General features: G+C 38.5%; 1 protein-coding gene across 2 annotated transcripts in view; it reads left to right on the plus strand.

The window, feature by feature from the left end:
• ctnnd2a (catenin (cadherin-associated protein), delta 2a) overlaps positions 1-20390 on the plus strand; it is a 247700-nt gene that overhangs the window by 73183 nt on the left and 154127 nt on the right. For both annotated transcript variants that reach the window (XM_084939063.1, XM_084939064.1), the window contains exon 3: positions 8397-8509. In XM_084939063.1, the coding sequence (XP_084795189.1) occupies positions 8397-8509 (113 nt within the window). The remainder of the gene's footprint in view (positions 1-8396; positions 8510-20390) is intronic.

Here is a 20390-nt window from a genome sequence, read left to right on the forward strand (position 1 = left end):
TGTGATGTCCTGTTGGAATAGGGTGTGACTTGAAATCAAATGCAAAGGACAAAACTAGAAAGATTATTCAGATGCAAAGATTACCTCACACTAATTACCTTATCAGTGTGGGTAATATATGTTACATATTCATTCGTGGCATGCATTTTGTTGATTCTAACAAATTTTTTATTTTTATTTTTTTTTACAAATTTCTCAAAATTATATGTTTGCAGGATTTGCACGTATTTATCAGCTAACACCTTTACTTTATAATCTGTAGTTTTGTAATTTTAGTACGAAGACATTTCGTGTCTTTCGTTCATGCTGTTTTCAGATTATTGGATCTTAACTTGATAATCAGATCTTAGGAAATGTCAAAAAAGTAGTAGTAATAGTATTCAGCTATTTGATTTGTTACTACTACTACTACTATTATTATTATTTTTATCATCATTATCATTATTGTTGTTGTTGCTGCTGCTGCAATAGGGATACCTCCTTTAATTGTGCCTATTTGTCTTTTAGGGAACTGCTTAGTGTTATCAGTACTTGTGTGCTGTCTAGTGCATTACTGTTATACCCACAATCACATAATCACAGAGCACCCCTGAGGTATTGCTGCTAATGTGAATTAAATTTAGTTTGAAGCAGGCTGATACCGAAAAGGCCAGTCATCAATGTGTTAGGAAGAATGTAGCGTCCCCAGTGTACAACAAAGATGAATCATGTGTTACGGAAAAAGAATAGGTGTTAATGAGTAAAGTCGATGCAGAATGAAGCCAGGCTGAGCTGTGTGATTTCTTTTTTTTTTTTTTTTGCCGAGTTTTCACCTGTGTTTACCCCTAGGGCCATGCACTCACCAACACTGAGATACGCACACACCAACACAGACCCCACGATGTCTGTGTTTTTCCATATATTCCTAACACTGCTGTTATCTTTATATAATAAATATTCTTTATTATATACATTCCATTGAAAAATAAGATAATAAAAGTAGTAAACTGTGAAATTATTGTTTATGGATAATTTTACATTTCACAGGTATTATTTATTAAGGGGCGATCGTGGCTCAAGAGTTGGAAGTTCGCCTTGTAATCGGAAGGTTGCTGGTTCGAGCCCCGGCTCGGACAGTCTCGGTCGTTGTGTCCTTGGTCAAGACACTTCACCTACCGCCTACTGGTGTTGGCCAGAAGGGCCGATGGCGTGATATGGCAGCCTCGCTTCTGTCAGTCTGCCCCAGGGCAGCTGTGGCTACAACTGTAGCTTGCTTCCACCAGTGTGTGAATGGGTGTGTAAAGCGCTTTGGGGTCCCTAGGCGGGACTAGTAAAAGCACTATACAAATACAGGCCATTTACCATTATTATCATTGCCCATTATAAGTATTTATTTACATAGTTATTTATGTGGTTTTGTACTTACACCAATTGTCCCTAAAAGGAACTTTTTACAAACATATTTAGTATAACTGTAGTAATGTTAGCTGGTTACTTACTTAGAAAGGCATAAACACAATGTACTGATATTGGAAATTGAGGTTTTTGGCTTTTTTTTTCTTTCTTTTTTTACAGCTAATCCTTTTTATTTACACAAGCAGTAGTTCTCACTCAAACACAGACAGACACACACACACTCAGACACACACACACACACACACACACACAGTACACCCCCATGCCAGGTAAGAATAAATACTTTTGTAAAGACAAAACCCAATAAGCAAATTTTTGAGGAAGGGTCATTAACGTGAGCAGGCCCTTTCCAGTAATCTGTTTTCCTGCCTTCACTTTTCTTCTCCTTGCGGACACATGTACATTAGCAGGAGTGGATCAGGTATCTCTCCCGTGGCTCTCATCCCGTAGAGCTGATCAGCAGAGATCTGTCTTTATTCCTTACTCTCTCCTTTCTCTCTCTTCCCTCTCCTCCAGTCCTTGCTTCCTCTTTGCGTCCCTTCTCCTGACTTGCACACGCGCACTCATTAAAGTGATAGACAAGACAAGCAGAGGAAGGAGTGAGGCAGAAATGAATCTCAGCTAAAACTGAACCAAATGTAGGCTGCGTGAGCCTCAAGTTTATATAGCCTAGGTTTGGTTTAGAGAGGAGTAACAAGCCTGTGACTGTGTGGAGAATTTTAATGTGTATGGGAGTGACAGAAAAGAGGAGAGTGACCTTTTACAAACTCCTCTTCACTCCTTCTCTTTCCTTCATCCCACTCAGCTCATCTGAGATTTTCCACACCTCTTTGCTGATTGAGGAAGAGGAGTAAAAGAACAAGAGAGAGATGGAAAGTTACTGCTCAAGTAGAAGGTCATAGTTCTATTTAATTGCCTTTTGTCTCCTATCCAAAAACAGCACAGTTAATATCTGGCCACAGGCCACTTATAGTGATTGGGTCTTATCTCTAGGCAAATTGTTCTGTCCTTGTCACTTATGCAGACGATCTTCTGAATTCACGCAGCAAAGCTGTTAAGTGCTAAAAAAAAAGTGTTTTTAAAAGATTTGAAGTTGGGTCTTCTTATTAGCTGTTTTTCTTCTCCTCTCTGTAGTTTTTTAGTATTTTTAGTTTTTGAAAAAGCTTGCACGTAGAGCTGCTATTTGATAATGTGACAGTGTCTACACCCCTGTGGGGGATGTTCTTTTCTCTCACCCTTCCCCGCAGAGAGGTCAGGGACACATCTGCACATTGTCTCTCGATGTATAAGAGTTTCATGTCTTGGATTTTATATGAACATATGCATACATGTACACACAGCGCATATCTGTGTGTACATGAATTTGTATGTCCAGTAAGTCCACAAAAACAACAACAAATTTGAGAAATTAATCCTGGATTAGTGCGACTGGATGCCAACGTGTTTATACTGGTCTGTTTCTATCTCTCCATTGGTGTGTTAGTATGCAGGAATCAATTTGAAGTAATTATGTTGTAAATAAATACAAATTAAATGAAGTAAGAAGCAAAGCCAAGTAAATGTTGCTCAAAAAGAAAGTTGAAAACTGGGTGTTTACCTCCAGGTGGTGCTAAATTGTTTCCTCTATCTGATCTTGACTTTGGCACCCAGGGGGCACTGCAAAACACTGTCAGACCTGTCCACTGGGGAAAAAACCCCTCAAAAACAGTTCCAGAAAAGATATTTTTCTGTGACCCTGCAGTTCCTTGAGAGGAACTTATTTGTTTGTGTAGTTGCTGAAACTCTTCATCCAGTTAAGTTTGATAAAACACTTGCAAACAAAGTATATTCAGGTCATACACAGTATTATTATAAAAAAGGAAGCTTCTGCTGTTTACTGGATGTTGGTGATGAACATCTGCATCTGCACTAAAAACTATATTTATACACGGTATATATGCTTTAGTCTTCTGTAAATACACTTATGACTATCGCCCACCCCTTCCACCGTCTGCTTTCTCTGGGCGACTAAATGAAGGTGCAGACATTTCTCTGAGAGTAGTTCAGGTATGCGAAAGGGCAGGAGCGACATGTAGGAGGAGCCAGGGCCTAATTTATAATGTCGAAGGTGTGGAGGGGTCTGTACTGTTACCATAGAGACCTTTGTGGCTGACTGCAGCTGCTGATTTGTGTCGCCTCTTTGTTCTTGAGGGGGATGCGATGGCTCACATGCACAAAGCTTACACAGTATAGTGTCATTTTACATCTTTTGCATTTTGACAGGCATATTCAGACAAAGCATAAGGAGAACCAAAACATACCATCTGATCATTTTTGGATCTGGTGAGCTGGGGTCCAGGAGTATATCAAGGTAATGTCCATCATACAAAATAAAATGTTTAGTATGTTTCTTTGGACTTAAGCAAGAGAAATCAGAGTTGCAGACATGATGAAGTTTGAATGTTCATCATATAAATTAAGCTTCTGAAATTTAGTTATTCAGTGATTCCCAACTAGCTTTATTTCGAGAAACATTTTAAAGCTTGTTAAAGAGGATATATTTTCTCCAGCAGACACAAAACTTAAGGAAAGTTGTAATAATGTATAGAAAAACAACCAATCTTTGTCTTCAGATTTTTTCGGATCACTTTAAAGAGAATGACCATGTACAAAATCTTTGAAAACCCTTTTAGTTTTTGTGTTTTAGAACACAACTTACTGTAATTCATTCTACTTTTAGACTCTACATTCTACTTTTAGAAGACTTAGCCTTCTTCTATTTTTCTTTCTACTTTTCTTTTTCTTTCTAGTTACATTTACACGTTGTGAGCAGAGCAGGGTTCCTTTTGTTGCAGAAAAATGCCTAGTTTACTCAGCTGTTATATTATGGATTTGGATCATTAAATGTTTTTTTGGGGAGGAGGAGTGAGTATATACAACATGTATTCTTAAAAACCATCTCGTTTTAAGTTGCTAAACAGTTTTAAGCATTAAGCCTTGTTATAACAGTGGTAACATCGCCAACCTGTATTGATCATCTCATGCCACAATCTCAGCTTGTTGTCTTATGTAATTTTTTCTGCAATACTAAAGTTAGGGAGACTGTGAGGGCCATGGCTGGATTCAAGCTGTGTTTAGGGTCATTATCCTACTGTAGAAAACTATTTCTGTTCAATTTCAGTCTGGATTGCAGACCTTCTGCCTACACACAGTAATTCTGGTTCCAATCCAGCTAGCACTCAAGCAGCGGTATGAATGGTGATGAGGCTACAATTAGGCCTGTGACACAACACAATGTGGTGATCAAGAATCAGGCTTCAGAGTTAAGTTTTGTTGCAATTGCTACAAATAACTATAAATACAAATGTTTTACCAGTGGATCAAAACAGTTATCCTTTCCCTGCATCCATAGTAATTAGCAAATGTAGTCATAGAGCCAGTTGGCCAGTTTTAATGTTTCCAGCAAATACAGATGGTAAAGAGAAGCTTGTAAATAATATATATTCCCTACTATATAATTTTATATATATGAAAGAAAGACACATGTATCCCAAAGTTTGTTATATTTTTGCTCCAAGGATTAATTAACAAATCCTTCACCACCACTCCACTTGGACTAACACATGTCAAGGTGTAAGGACTGGATTGGAATAAGGACACACTCTTTAAATTTTTACAGCCACTGTGATGTTTGCTGTCAGGATTTGTTAATATTTAATTACAAGTTAAATATTCCCTGTGTCACCGAGTGCAACACAACCCTCAAACACCCCTGTGCTTAGTGGTTCGAAAGGTGTTACTTCCAACATACGTTTTTTTTTTCTGAAAACACACCTTTGCTCATTAAAGCCAAAAAGTTCTATTTTAACTTTATCGAAACTTTATCGAGGTGTAGAACTCCAAAGCTCATCTTCACCTCCATCATTTCTGATAGCTTACATCTTTTAATTATACAAACACGATTTGCTACTTTTTTAAAATTCCTGCTTTTTTCTTATTTTAATTTGTAGAAGGTTAAGGAGTTCCTTTGAAGAGGCTTTCCCATCTATAAATTTAATTGATCTTATACCTGCATACCAATTGAAAGTTTTGATAAGAGTTGCCCAAACTTTTGCATGAGTGCAGCCAGCTCTCCTTTTAATTGACAATTTCTGATTGCCAAGAGCTTTGTCATTGCTGCGTTTACTGATCGTATAAAAGAAAGGCATTCTGTTCATAATTTTAGTTGAGCACAAACTCCTAAATGTTTTTGTAATAAGCTGTAAGTATGCTTTTTGCTGCCTTGTAGCTCTAGCTAATAAGAATATATAATGGCATGTACTTAGACAAGTCAGCCGAGCTCTGTCATCTGGTAAACATAAACTGTCCTTTGGCCAATTCACTAATGGGAAACTTTCTGATGCCATACCATACTGGCTTTATTTGTAAAGTGCTTCAAAACAACCACAATGGACCAAAGTGTTTTACAGAAGGATGAATAAAAGACATAATAAAGAACACCATAGCAGTTTACACAAGGCAAAAAATACACATGAAATACAAATGAAATAAATAAAACACAGAAAACATGAGAAGAACAGTATTGATTGGATGAAAAAAATAAAAAACAGATGAAATAAATTAAGATATAAAAAAAAGTTGTTTGAACAGTTTTATCCTCAAAGTGTTATTATATATCACTAACATAGCAGTGCCTAAGACGGAGGAATATGAATGAAATAAAGCTGTGACTAAGGGTTATGCATAATTTAACTGTAACTTGCCTAACAGGTTTCTCTTTGGGTTTAGCATTCAGACATTACCATGTTACCTCAGAAGGTGTTTAAGATACTCTACCATTGAGGCATAATACATCATCAATTAGCATAATGCTATTTTCGGTACAGGGATTTGCATTTTTGCACCTTGAGGATTTAAACAAGTTGCATCTATGGCAAACAAGGTGACAAAGCAGTCTCTTTGGGGAGCAGAACAGAGCATAGCTTTGAAGAGAGGCACCTTGCTGTAAAACAAAGTCGTAAATTGGAATTACAGGCCCAGAGGGTTTAATAGACTCTGCTCAAATTTCCAGCATTACCTTACTTTGCAAATCATAGAGGTGGCTGAAACTGAGTGAGTTATTAACAAAATGGAATGGGTCTAAAATGGGCTTCAGAATACTTACACCTCTGAAACATATATATGTGTGTGTGTGTGTGTGTGTGTGTGTGTGTGTGTGTATGCATTGTACTGTATTTGTCAGTTAACCATACAAACGTTAGATCTTTCTTTCAGTGTTTAAGTATTAACACAAAGCTGTCAGAAAAGCTGAAAAAACTTCAGAGTGATCACCATAGTGACTCTACCACAGAAACAGGTATGTGTGGAAATGGAGGATACAGGGTGCGATGCTACAAGCCTGACTCACTGTTTTGTCATTTGTTAAAGATCAGGTTTTTGTCTTTGCTAGGGTCGGCTCACACTCCGCTTTAACATCACACTTAGCATCAGTTTGTGTTAGCGTGCTGCCAATGCAGCTGCTTTGAAAGAATGGTGTTGGCAGCAGTGGATAGCTGTTTCATGCTTGGTTGCAAGGCACATTTGCGTATACCTGAAGAAACTTTTTCAAACAAGCAACAACATAACTACAATACAATAATGCATGACTTCACAGATCAATGTAATCTGTTTGTAATCTGTTATACCCAACCCTGGGAGACACATGTCACTTAAGCTAATTCCAAAAAATATATTAGTTTGTTTTTAGACACCAAGCCAGGGAAAAGGAGAGTGTGTAAGCTGTTATTGGGTGCATTCATTAAAAAGGGGTAAAGGAGAGAAAGAAAAATTAAATTGTGTTGTTGGGTGTTGGAGTGCAGGTGGGATTTAGGTTGGACACTTAAATTAGTGACTGGAGATCATGATGACTGACAGAACGGGGGCGACTGTGGCTCAGGGGGTTGGGAAGCGTATCTGTAACCGGAAGGTCGCCGGTTCGATCCCCGGGCTCTCTGTCCTGGTCGTTGTGTCCTTGGGCAAGACACTTTACCCTACTGCCTACTGGTGATGGCCAGAGGGGCCGATGGCGCGATATGGCAGCCTCGCTTCTGTCAGTCTGCCCCAGGGCAGCTGTGGCTACAACCGTAGCTTGCCTCCACCAGTGTGTGAATGAATAGTGGCATTGTAAAGTGCTTTGGGTGCCTTGAAAAGCGCTATATAAATCCAATCTATTATTATTAAATAGCTAATGCATCAACGCACACGCAGGCAAGTTTTGGTTAAGAGTGATATATAATCGGCACAAGCAGTTCTCCCCATCGATTTCTGTCTTAAAATCCTGACAGTAACCTGCAACCCACCAAACTGTACTCACTGAAAAGCCTTCTCTATCTGTAGCGACAGAACCATTAAATTCACAGAGTACACATAAAGCTCTTTTTTTTAATGTGGCTGTGATAATATGAGAGTAAATTTAATTATATTGAAAAGTTGTCAGGACTCAGGTTGTTTTACTGTCAGGATTTGTGACAGAATTTCATCTGCAGTAATGCATTTTTTCATTAAGTACAAAGGTTTCAAAATACAAATACCTAAAATTGATTAAAAAAGACAGAATCCCACCAGTAGATATTTTTTTCAGTAAATGACATTGTTAACTGTCTAACCTGCCAAATAGGAACACACTTTATTTGGGAGCGATACATTTAATTAATTCCACAAATATCTTCACATTCATGACCCTCGAGCGCCACACAGTCGCTGGGATTGAAGCGATTCTTTGCTCACGTATTTAGAACACTTTAAAACACAACACTCTGCCTACACATTGCCTAACACATTTTTCTCACCTGTCAGTCAAGTTTGATAGCACAATTATTTTAACTTTTTTAGAGCCGTCTTCCAGCCATAAGCTGTTTCGATGACCTATAATACCTGACTTCCTCAGCAGACCCCGAGTGCTCTCTGTCTCTTTCTTTCTTCCTCTCTCTCATTCTCTCTCATGTTCCGCCTAACACGCAATTTCTTTTTATGTCTTCCATCAGGAGCTTCAGTTTGAGCGTCTGACCAGGGAACTTGAGGCTGAGCGTCAGATTGTTGCCACCCAGCTGGAGAGATGCAAGCTGGGATCAGAAGCAGGCAGCATGAGCAGCATTAGGTACCAAGAAAACCTCTCTGTGTGTGTGTGTTTGTAGTATGCCATCTTTGTACATCTTCAACTTCAAATATGACATGAATGCACTACAGTATGCCCATTTTCTTCTTTGCCTTATAAAATAATGCTGCTAGTAAAGGACAGCATTCCTCCTGCTGTTGGGTGCATTTGTAAGCTGGATAGATTGGGACGACACTCACTTTAAAGGTTAAATCAATCACAAAAAAGTACACACCTGTCTCATTTTTATTTTTAAATACATACTTGAGCATGGAGTAATTAACACTTGGTTAATGGGGGTTTTGCACACATACTATAGACAGGTGTATGAAATAATAACACTGTACCACACAGCTGTGTAGACTTTCACATGCTGTACATAACACACAGTTTAGCCACATTCACTTCATACACATATACTGTACACGTTGTACAGCAGGCACATCAAGGATGATTTCTGCATGGGTGCATGGAGGGAAGCTTGTTCGGTCTTGTTTTTATCATTTAAGAAATATTTCTAAATTGAGCTCTATAATATCCTATACCGAACTGGAGATTGTTATTCATGCTTTTATCTCATCACGACTGGACTATTGCAATTCCCTGTTTACTTGTTTAAACAAAGGTTCTTTGGAGCGTCTGCAGATCGTTCAGAATGCTGCAGCAAGACTTTTGACGAAAGCTTCTAAATTTTCACATATAACACCGTTGCTTATGCAGTTATATTGGCTTCCTGTCGAATTTAGAGTCCATTTTAAGATTTTGGTTTTAACTTTTAAGGCTCTTCAACAACAAGCACCACCATATATTATTGAACTTTTACAGCCCTATGCCCCTAGTAGGTCTCTGAGGTCGAGTAGTCAGGGCCTACTTGTCACTCAGTATACGAGACTGAAAACTAGGGGTGATAGAGCTTTTGCTACTGTGGCCGCCAGACTGATTCATTGATTACTTTTAAAAAACAGCTAAAAACACATCTTTTTAAAATTGCTTTTTGCTAACTTTGTTTGTATCTTGTTTGTTTTTTTTCTTTTTATAATCTGTTATATCTTGTAAAGCACTTTGTGATTTCTATCTAGAAATGTGCTATATAAATAAAATTTTACTTACTTTACTTTTTACTTTACTTTGGGAGACTAAAGTGTTTATTAGTGTTTATGCATCACAAATGCTTTGTCTTTACATGAAGGTATGACAATACACACCTTCCCCTACATATTTACATGGCCACAAAACCACTTTATTTTGTTTATGCTCCATTGAAAGCTTTTTATATTATTATAATATTTATCAACATATTAGTCCCAAAACCCATTGAAATACGACCTCAGTCATACACGTAGGTCTGACCTTTGTGTTGAGTAATTATTTTTAGATAAAAAAGAGAAAAGAGAGCGCTTAACATAAAGAGATAACGAGTATAAAGAGTATCTGAACCTTTCTTCAAACAGAATGAGCTTCTTTTTGCATTCACATCACTTTTCACTTTTGAAAAAAAAAGAAGTAAAAGTTAAGTTTAGTGGAAAGGTGGTGAAAATAGTTTTTTTGTGTGTTCTGGGTTTTTGTGTGCCTGTTTAGTTGTGTTTTGTTGAGTTTGTATGAAATTTGCTGTCATGTCAGAGAGTCAAGTTCATATGCATTCAACATCCATCTGACTCCCTCAGGCAGCTGAATGCATAAGTACGCAAACCTGAGGGGTGAAGACAAACTGTGCAGCAAAAAAGAGACTTTTGAACTTTATTTACTTGAGCTGAGACTAAGATGGAACTCTTTTTATGGATAAATTCAGAGGCTTCCTATTTAGGGTAGTGTTTGAATTTGGTTACTCGTAAATATAACTTGACAGTCGTTCAAAAATAACCCCAGTGCCATCATCAAAGACTGAAACTGAGATTTGTAACTTTTACATTGGAGTGTTACAGTCGCACCTCACAGCAACAACGAGACAACACGGTTCAAACCTTCAGCTCTGGAACCTCAATGTGCTTTTGTGAGAAAATTAATTAAATAATCAATTTGCTAATTAACTGAATTTGAGCATGAATAACTGTCGCTGTGTTTTAGACCTGTGATTGGCTGAGAGCCTTTCCTGGGTGTACCCTGCCTCTCATCTGTGCTAGGATAGGCTCCCGCCCTACTGCAACCCTCACTTAGGTAACCAGTTAAGAAAATGGGTTGATGGAAATCAGCACAGTATATCAAGATGGTACAATTACATATTGTATTAATATCTGATGACTTGCATTACCTTAAAGTGCTCTGCTGTTGTTATTATTGATACTATAATTTGTTTGGATTGGTAATTCATGTCAAGCCATTAAAGAAAAATTTACCCTATTATTCATCATTATATGTGGTTTCAAATACTTTTTAGGAACTATGGAGCCATATGTGGATGGGATGTCTACATATATGCAAATATTTTTCAGAGAGTTTTTTCTTTTGGAGCATCTTTATCTCCTGACTAAAACTACCATAGGCCCTATCACTCTCACACATATACTTGCAACTGTTGTGGCATTTTACAACTACAACTGAATTGAACTGAATTACATTTTCTTTGCTTGAGTCTTCAAATTAAAATTCAGCAAAAATCTTACTTTCTGCAACATTTACTCTTGTTTTATCTGAACACCTGTTTGGTGCATTTATGCCTGCAAATGCATGTGTCTGGGCCACCAATACTCTGTCTGCTGTCATCTCACAGTTATGTCATGATTATCGCATCAGATATAGAGCATTGGCTTAGCTAGTGCTTGTGTGCTGACAGCTCACTATATGACAGTGAGTCCACATCTATCCTTATGTGTCAGCGTCAGCAAATCAGACCTGTGATGTGCGTTTGTCCCCCTTTATGTACTTATGTATAAACACACCTCTGAGTTTGACCATTTTTATTTATTTTGTCTGTCACTTTGATTGGCATTATCTTTCATTCCAAAAGAGCCAGTTTCTTTGGGTGCATGCAAGCCTAAGTATAGATATTAGTCTTTGCAGTATAACTGTGAATGATCAGAGAGAATATGATGCTATCTAAAGAGACAGCTTAAACCTTTCCCATGGTCTTCAACATCACCAGTTATTTTCTCTTCCTTCATCTGTGTCTCGGTGACAAGCAGCAGCTAAATATGGAAAGTGTTGGTAGGTGTTATTGTAATGAAGCAAAGTATTACTTTTTAAAAAAGAAACTGTCATGAGAGTTGTATTAAAAGGAGATTGTATTAAAACGTGTTTTCTCGTTATCCTTTCAAATTTTAGATTATTCCAGTTCTGATAGTCCATATTGTCTGGAGCAGGGTTTCCTGTGGGGTTCAAGCTACAGCTGCCATATTCAGTCAGCAGTTAAGCCATTACTCTGTAAGAAATATGCTGGGGTGAAAGTTAACTTAAGAGTGCTTATTCTACAGAGTTGTGTGTGTTTGTTTATATCATTATACCAAATGTGGATTTTTTGTATCCCAGCTGTTTGTGGGTTTGTGTTGCACATGCTTGGAGCAAATGCTGTATTTGTGTTCGCATGTCTGTGTGTGTTCTTGGCAGCTGCTGTGAGCCTGCGTGTCCTTAGTTGTGTTCCGCTCGATAAAGCAATTCAGGCATCTCCACGGACTCCTCCTCAGAGCCGAGGACCCTAAAAAATGCCTGACTGTGGTGCAGAAACCCAGGGCAATACTGACTAACATCTGTTCACACTGTGAACTCCTGGCATGCGACACAACACTTTACAGGAAGGAAGCATTCACTGGCAGACATACACACCCACGTGAACACATAGACTCCAGACAGCATGCCGGAACTAATTTATCATTTTTCTAACATTAGTGGTAAGTGGCAGCCAGTGGGAAGCATTTGCTCCTGCAGTTTTTTTTCTGTCTGACTGGCTGTGCAGCTTAAACCTTCAGTGCCCTATTAAAAGCATACCTCTGACTTTTTGGTTAATATATTTCAATTAGCATCAATGTGTTTTGCCGATATAAATAAATGTGATAAATATAATGAATGGTGATGAATCACCAAATGATGTAAAGTTAAGAATAGGAACTCATGGGACCTGCCATAACTTATGTTTTGGCTATGACAGAAATGTTAGGGTCACACACTTGGACAAGGCGAGCAGTTGGGGCACATGTATAGATATAAGTGTATATAAGGTGATATCACTTGGTTGATAAGAAATATTTACTATATCTCCTACCACCATGTTCTAACCTAAACATGTTCATAAGTGGGTATTACACTAGGGAATTTTGTGGTTATGGATTGACTCATTTGTAATCATATTATCAGATTTACAACCAAATGACTCGGATACTTGGATAAATAGAAGACCTGAGCTGTTAAGTGATCCCCACCTGGTGGTGACTTGTAGAAGCTGGCAGGATGTATGCCAGGCAGGCCAAGTGCACTCAAATGGGCACCTGAACATTGTTCTCCCATCTCTAGTAGGGCACATAAGGTGTTGCAATACAGCCTGGGGACGTTGTTTGGCACATGGGCCTCAGACATGTTTTGCACTTCTATTACTGTGTGGAGATGAAGCCATAAACTAGTTGGTGCTCCTGGTGGCTGAAAAGCTTCTATTTTATTACAACTTAACATTGAAAAACTTGTTTAAACCTGTATGCTGACTTCTTGGAGCTCATACCAGACCTGCCTTTTCCTTTTGTTTTGATTCATAAAGTTATTTTCTATTGGAAATGCACACATTGTTTCTGTTGCGCCTTGACTGTATTCTCAAAACTCCCTCAGCATACGGTAATAAAATGTACACCTCGCTAACATAAAGGTTCTCCATCCTATGTCTGGTTTGCAGTGACCTTGTTGGGCATTCTGGAAGATATTATTAGTTTATTAAAACGCTGCACCATAAACTGTTGCGGAAATAATGTGAAGCTGGCTACTAAGCTAATCGTGACTTGGGGCAGTGGATTATCAAGGCCATAAATGAGATGTCACGTAGGTTTATGGATTCACTGGCTAAATTGAATTATGTGGTTGTCATGTTTAAACTGGCCACAAGCAAAAATACCACCAGCCTGATGCCTTGTAGCTAGTATTATGGCGCATACTATGATATCATAAATGAAACACTGTGGATTTTGCAGGCATGCTTGAGAACAACTAATACACAGTGCAAAAAAAAAAAAAAAAATAGGGACATTTTTGTAAAGCCATGTCATTAAAGGGAGATGAATTAGAATGAAAAAGTCCATAGCAATTTACCAATTAGTTCAAAGCAGAAAGGTCATGTCAGATAACAGGAATCAAAGCTGAAAGAGACAGCCACTCGGTTGGTCTGCGGATGACAAGGGAAGTTGAGCGAAACAAATGTGACCTCTAAATGAGTCCTCCGTTGTGCTTAATGGAACTGTTAGCATTTAGTGAAGAGATATGAAACTATCCCTACTGGAGGCAGGGGAATGTAATCCCCACTCAGTGAGAGAGAGCGAAAAAGGACGGAAGAGAGGAGGAAAGAGAGGGAAGGAAATTGCTACCAAGTTCCATTACTCCATGGCAGCCAAAGAAAAGGTTTATCGATATATTATTTTTGTTTTTGATACATTTAGGTTATTTTAAGGAGCATCTTTAAATAAATGATTTGGAAGAATATATATATTGACAATTCTGTGCATGAAAGGGATCACTGTGATCACTGAAACAAAATGTAATATATCTAATCTGATAGTATGTGAGAAATAACCAGGCCTTCTCAGTTCTTGACCTATAGGCCATGTGTACCTGTATATCTGAAGCACTGCATGGTAAAGAATTTTCCATATGAACTGAATCTGATTGTGAGACTTAACAAAGATTGAAACAGGCAAGGTAATATTTCAGACCAGCTACAAATGAGTCAAATCAGAGTTGCAGCAGTAATCAGGAGGTACATGAGCCACAATGGCCATGCTCCTAAAACGGCTCCTGAATAATAGGATGTAATAGCACATCTAAAAATAATATTGATGCTGCTTGTATTCAGATGTGTAAAAGTTTGTTGCTTCTTGCTGAAGTATAATATAACAAGCATAGTTAACATTTGAAACTAACACAGAGAGTGAGTGGCAAAATGTGTGTGTGTGCATGTGTGTGTGTGAATGTGTGAATGTGAGGGATTGCGAGGCGTAAAGTTCATGTCCTGAGGCAGTAACAGCTTTCTGATTGTGTTGTTCAGACTTACACATCTGCCCAAAGACCCACCGGGTAGGTCAGAGAAAGGTAAAGTCAGAATGTCCATGCATGTGTGTTTATGCACGCGTCTGAGAGATATAGGCAGAAAGAGGAACTGAGGGAAAGAAATGGAACAAAAGCACTGAGTCACTACACATACTTGCCCTGCTGTGCATTGGTGCCCAGTCCCAGAGCCCATATAGGACTATTTATTCTAATCAAGCTGTGACATTTAGTTCCACACCAACAGGGACCAGCTTCACTCTTTCTGCTGCACATACGAACACAGCCACACATATACACATTTCCTCGCACTGTGCCCAAGTCATTTCTCAGGGATAAACACACTTACTAGACTATAAAGTTGTCCTACCCTCAGGAGCAGACATTCACACAGTTTGGGTTTAGTTTTCACACACTTTAGACTTGATCACAGCAACGAATAGACCCCAGACACACGGGGAGTGCTAGAAACATTTTGAAATAAAATTGCCTGCTTTATGTTTGTCTCTCTTCTCTTCTCTTCTCTTCTCTTCTCTTCTCTTCTCTTCTCTTCTCTTCTCTTCTCTTCTCTGTATTAAACCACACAAAAGAAAATAGTATAAAATCCTTACCTCTCCCGATCATAGCATATGTTAAAACAAAGAAAAAAAATAGAAGTTACATATCCACACACATAAAGTTAAAACCAGCTTAACCCAGGGCTACTGTCTGTATATAAGATTGGGGAGTAGCATTAAAACAGAAGGGAAATAAAACAAAAGGTTTATTTCTGTAGCTGTACGGTCTTTTGTAAGGGATGTTCCATGATCCTGGGTCTTTTGACCCAGCGTTTTGAGTTTTAGTTTATTTTGATGTTTATGGTTTACGTTTAAATTCATTGGGTTTTCTAAGTTCATTTGTTTATTAGTTTCCCCTTGTGTTTTCAACCCCTGTGTTAAGTCTCCCTTGTCCTTTATGTGTTTCATGTCTGCATGTCTTTTGTTGCCAAGTTCATGTTGTCATGTCTGTGTTTCATTATGTTTCCTGTTTTATTTTGAAAGAGGTCCTGTGACATCGTTATGTTCATTTGTTTTAGCTGTTCCCCCATTTGTTGCCACTTCTCCTGATCACCTCATGTGTGTATTTAAGTCCTCAGTCTTCCTGTGTTCATTGTCGCGTCCTCCCTCATAGCTGTGTGTGATTTTCCCTGTGTTTTCATGTATGATTTATTATTAGTTTTCCAAGTTTAGTTTTGTATCGTTTGGCTTTGTTTTCAGCAATAAAGTTGTGCTTTTGAGTTCATGTTCCGTCTCGGTGAGTTTGGCATTTGGGTCCTCTCCTGCCTAGACGCAGCCTTTTTGTGACAAGATTTCTTTCCCACTTTATCCTGACTTGTGCTGGAATCATGGAAATGTGAAAGATTATAACCTGGCCACATTTACATAAGAGGTTGGATGGTAAATGCTAGAAAACTTGGTTAGCCAGTTGCATTTGTAAAAACAAACTCAGCAAAAATATTTTCACTTTAAAAGAAATGGTCATAAATTAATTTACATCTGCTGTAGAAATGGGGATGGGAACATGGGAGTGAACTGGCACTGACTCATTTTTGGAGCCAGTTGGAAATGGCCGTTTCCTGAACTGTAGTTTTTGGCATCACTGAGCTTTCTTCGTTTTTCAGCCTCAGAGGTTGTGGCTTGCTCTCCACTGATTGTACAGCCTCAAGGCATGTTGGGAAATGGTTGGCTTCCTCTTTGTCTCTGCCGTCTGCTCTTGTCTACTTTCCAGGCGATGCACAGTTAATCTCAAATGAGGCTAATATTTACAAACAAGATGGAACAAGCGCTGGAGGCTCTCTTTTAGCAGCTCATCCAGGGTGGGTCATCCTCCCAATGAGTTTGCGGATGCTCCGTATTTCACCCTAGATGATGGTTGTGGTGCTAACCAGTCCCCGACCACCCTTTTTCATTGGCTCTGAATGGAGTCTGGTTGGAGTTCTCATCTGTGGATTTCAAATTAAACAACAAGATGGGATTGAAGTGCAGATGTTTGGTTTTAATTAAAGGAATGTGACAGGAGCATTGCATTAACATTTTGGAAATTACAGGCATAGTCTCCCATTTCAGAAGCTTAAACGTAATAGGATGATTGACTCACTAAGCAGTTTCATAGCCAGGCGAAGTCTGTTACCTCATTACTCTTTGGCAAATTAACCAGATAAAACATCTGGAGTAGATATAAAGTATTGGAAAAGTATTTTGTACCTTTTCAATATAACTCTTAGTGTAAAGTGCAAAATTATGTCAATCCAAATAAAGGACGCCATTGTTAGGCTGAAAAATCTATCAAAGAGAGACATCGAAAGAATTTAGGAGTGGTCAAATCAACTGTCTGGCACACTGTTGACAAGACAGGAATACAATGGCGAAGCCAAAATACCACGGGAGACGATAAAAGTTGACAATCCCAGAATTCTCTCCTAGTTTAAGACATACCCTTTACAATAGAGGAGTCAAGAACACTGAAGGAGATCGGCCTGTCCTTGTCAGTGAGACGCTTTCACGAATGTAAATATAGAGGGTTTACAAAAGGTGCAAACCACTGCTTTTACTGAAGAAAAGGACGGACAGATTAGACTTTGCCAGAAAACATCTTTATAGTTCTAAAAGAAATCCCTTGGTCAGATAAAACGAAGACTAACCTATGTCAGAATGATGTGTAGAGAAAAGGAGGAAAAGTAACACCTCATGATCCAAAGCATACCGCATCATCTGTCAAATGTGGTGGAAGCAGTGTTGTGGCATGGAGACGTGTAGGTACCAGTGGAAAAAGGTCACAAACCTCTTTTTAAAAAAAGATGATTATGGCACATAGCTTATTAAAATCAGAAATCCAGTTTCTCAAATTATTTAACTATTACATAATGGATGTACAATACAGAACAGCTTCTGAAAAGTATGTTCATTTATAAGCTCAGCATTTGTTTGGGGTCTCCTTTACTAAAAATGACCAAGAATGAATGTGGTGTGGTATGAAGGTGATCAGCTGTGGCACTGCTGAGGTCTTATTGAAGCCTAGGTTACTTTGATATAGGCTAGTCTGTATTTTTGGTTAGAGTGTTTCTCGTCTTGCTCATGATCCCAGTGATTATCAAACCATATGGTAGTAGTTTTCGCACATTAGGCTGGTGTCTTGCTGATAGAGGAAGTGAACATGGTGATGGAAATATAACATGCTGACAGAGAACTCTGACTTTGGACATGAAAAAAACACGGGGATCCAAGCACCAGCAGACAGCATGACAAATGTCAAATTTATACTGTTTGAATAGTAATTTATTTGAAATAACATATTTTAATAATATTCCAATTCACTCAAAAAAGTAAACATTTCACTTTAACTGTAATGAACTTAAACTTTTAGAATTAAATTACAGAAAATAATGGAAAAATATACATTTTCACTTATTTTTGTGTGTTAAAATATGAAGTTATGAAGTTATACTGTGTTTGGTCAGTGTATTTCAGTCCGTTTTTTGACATAATGACCGCATCATTTGAAATCTCCAAACACACAGTAGGTCCACTTGGGGGTTATTTCATTTTAATGTGGGATTTAATTTACTGAATGGATCCATCATGTTGGGACAGCTTTTATATTTCATACTGTGGTTATCATTTTCATGGTCTCTTTTTGTCCCTGACCACCCTCGTGTTTTTGCCATGACTAAAATACTATCCAATTACATTCGTTTATCTCACTATACCCCACTCTCTAGTCCTTCGTTGGGTGATAATAGAGGGATCCATCACACCATTAGCTGCAGGCGGTTTTATAAGCTCAGCAAAATGCTGCATAGAGGGAACTCAAATTATAGGCTGCTGCATTATACCTTAAAATACGCTTTGTGTTTGAGCTTGTGTGTGTATGTGTGTCTGCATGAGTGATGATGATACTGCAAGTCATGCTCCCTGCTAATGACTGATGATGCATTTCCAAGAGCAGAAGAGAAAAATGGTGGCAGGTGGCGACATCTCTCACAGTGCTGTCACCCCCGCTGTCTATCTTTCTGTCGGCCTCTCTGTGTTATTTCAGCTCTCCCTCATCTATCTGTGTTTGCTTCTAAATAACATCTTGGCTTTTGCACGGAAGGGAGAAACCATGCCTTTGGCTTCGTGGCTCCTTATAACATCTTGCATTCTAAGCATCCAGATAAGCTGCTTTTTAAATGAGAATTGTTTAGATCAGTGGTTCCCAAACTTTTTTTTGCTGGTCCCGCCTTTGTTTTATACGAAAAACGTTCGCGCCCCCCATCCCCCGCGCGTGCACACGCACACGCACACGCACACGCACTAACACATCCTCCAACCACACACACCCATATTTTGCTCCACTGCGGTTTATTTCACACCTCAAACATTTAGTAAACAATTCAGCAAATACAAGTAACCTGCAATAAATGACAGGTAGTAATAAAATAAACTACTAACTCTTTTACGCTACGTCCGCACCTACACGGGTATTTTTGAAAACGCAGCTGTTTCATCCACACGTAAACGGCGTTTCGAATCACCAAAAACGGAGAATTTTTGAAACTCCTTTTTTGCAGATGAGGAATACAGAGTTCGTCTGGCAACGTCAAAGGTATGTGCCTCTTTTCACGTCAGGCTGTGCGCCACGTTATTGTTTACATGAGATGAATTGCAGAATAGCAGATAGAGACAAAATACTGTTACTGTTAATCTGACTGTCTTCAGGTTTTACACAGAGTTAATGTCCCTCCATTTACAAAGGCAGAGGCCTCACAGTGTGATTATTTTACATGTAGTTGTTTTTTTTTCTTCTGTGTAATAATATTCAACATTACAATCAAATCAAAAAATGCCTCTCTGTGCAAAATGGGTTTAAAAACAGAAACAGCTGTGGGATCCTGTTTGTCCATGATTTGAACCGAGGGAACAAATCGTGGCAGGATCAGCCTGATATTATTTGTATCCCGCTGTAACTTTACTGTATAAAGAGCTAACATCTCCAAAATGTCAGGAGTAGTTAGTCATTACAACAAGTGTTTGTGAACTAAAAATCAAGAATGTGGGATACTGTTTGTCCGTGATTTGAAGAACCCAGCGCTGCTCCCAACGAAGGGAAAACCAGTTCTGCAGGGGAGACCTACCTTGGCACTAGAAAAAGACTATGCGATGCTTCATCTCCTGCTTTGCGTTTCTGTGGGCACCCCGTGCTAGCAGTGTCAAGTGTTTTGTTTTTTTCCTTTTCATACTGCGCCCACCCTGCCATGGCTCTGCAAGCTAAAACATGAAACCATAATACTTGTATTGGGGTATTTGTTTATTAGTTTTGGATGATGATAATTTTGTCAGTTTTTCCTATTATCACATATCTTGCAAGAAAGTTGCATAAAAAGTCTTTTTAAAAGTATTTTAGGTCCACAAGCATAAAAGAAGTGAACAGCATGACTGTGACAAAAAAATGTTTTTGCTGAGTAAATAAATGTATTTCCAATTATCTATATACGACATACCAACAATGCAATATGGTAATATGCATTGGTAATATTGCAATATTGCAAAATCAACAACTTATAAAACACAAGTTTTGCATTCACCTATCTATCCGTCTGCTTTTGCTCATCCAATTTAGGATTCCAATTTCGGGGGCTTAGAGCCTATCCCAGCTGGCACTGGATGAAAGGTACACCCTGGACAGATCACCAGTCTGG

The sequence above is a fragment of the Perissodus microlepis genome, chromosome 9 (assembly GCF_051167445.1).
Source record: "Perissodus microlepis isolate ML-2025 ecotype Zambia chromosome 9, ASM5116744v1, whole genome shotgun sequence".
NCBI classification, from domain to species: domain Eukaryota; kingdom Metazoa; phylum Chordata; class Actinopteri; order Cichliformes; family Cichlidae; genus Perissodus; species Perissodus microlepis.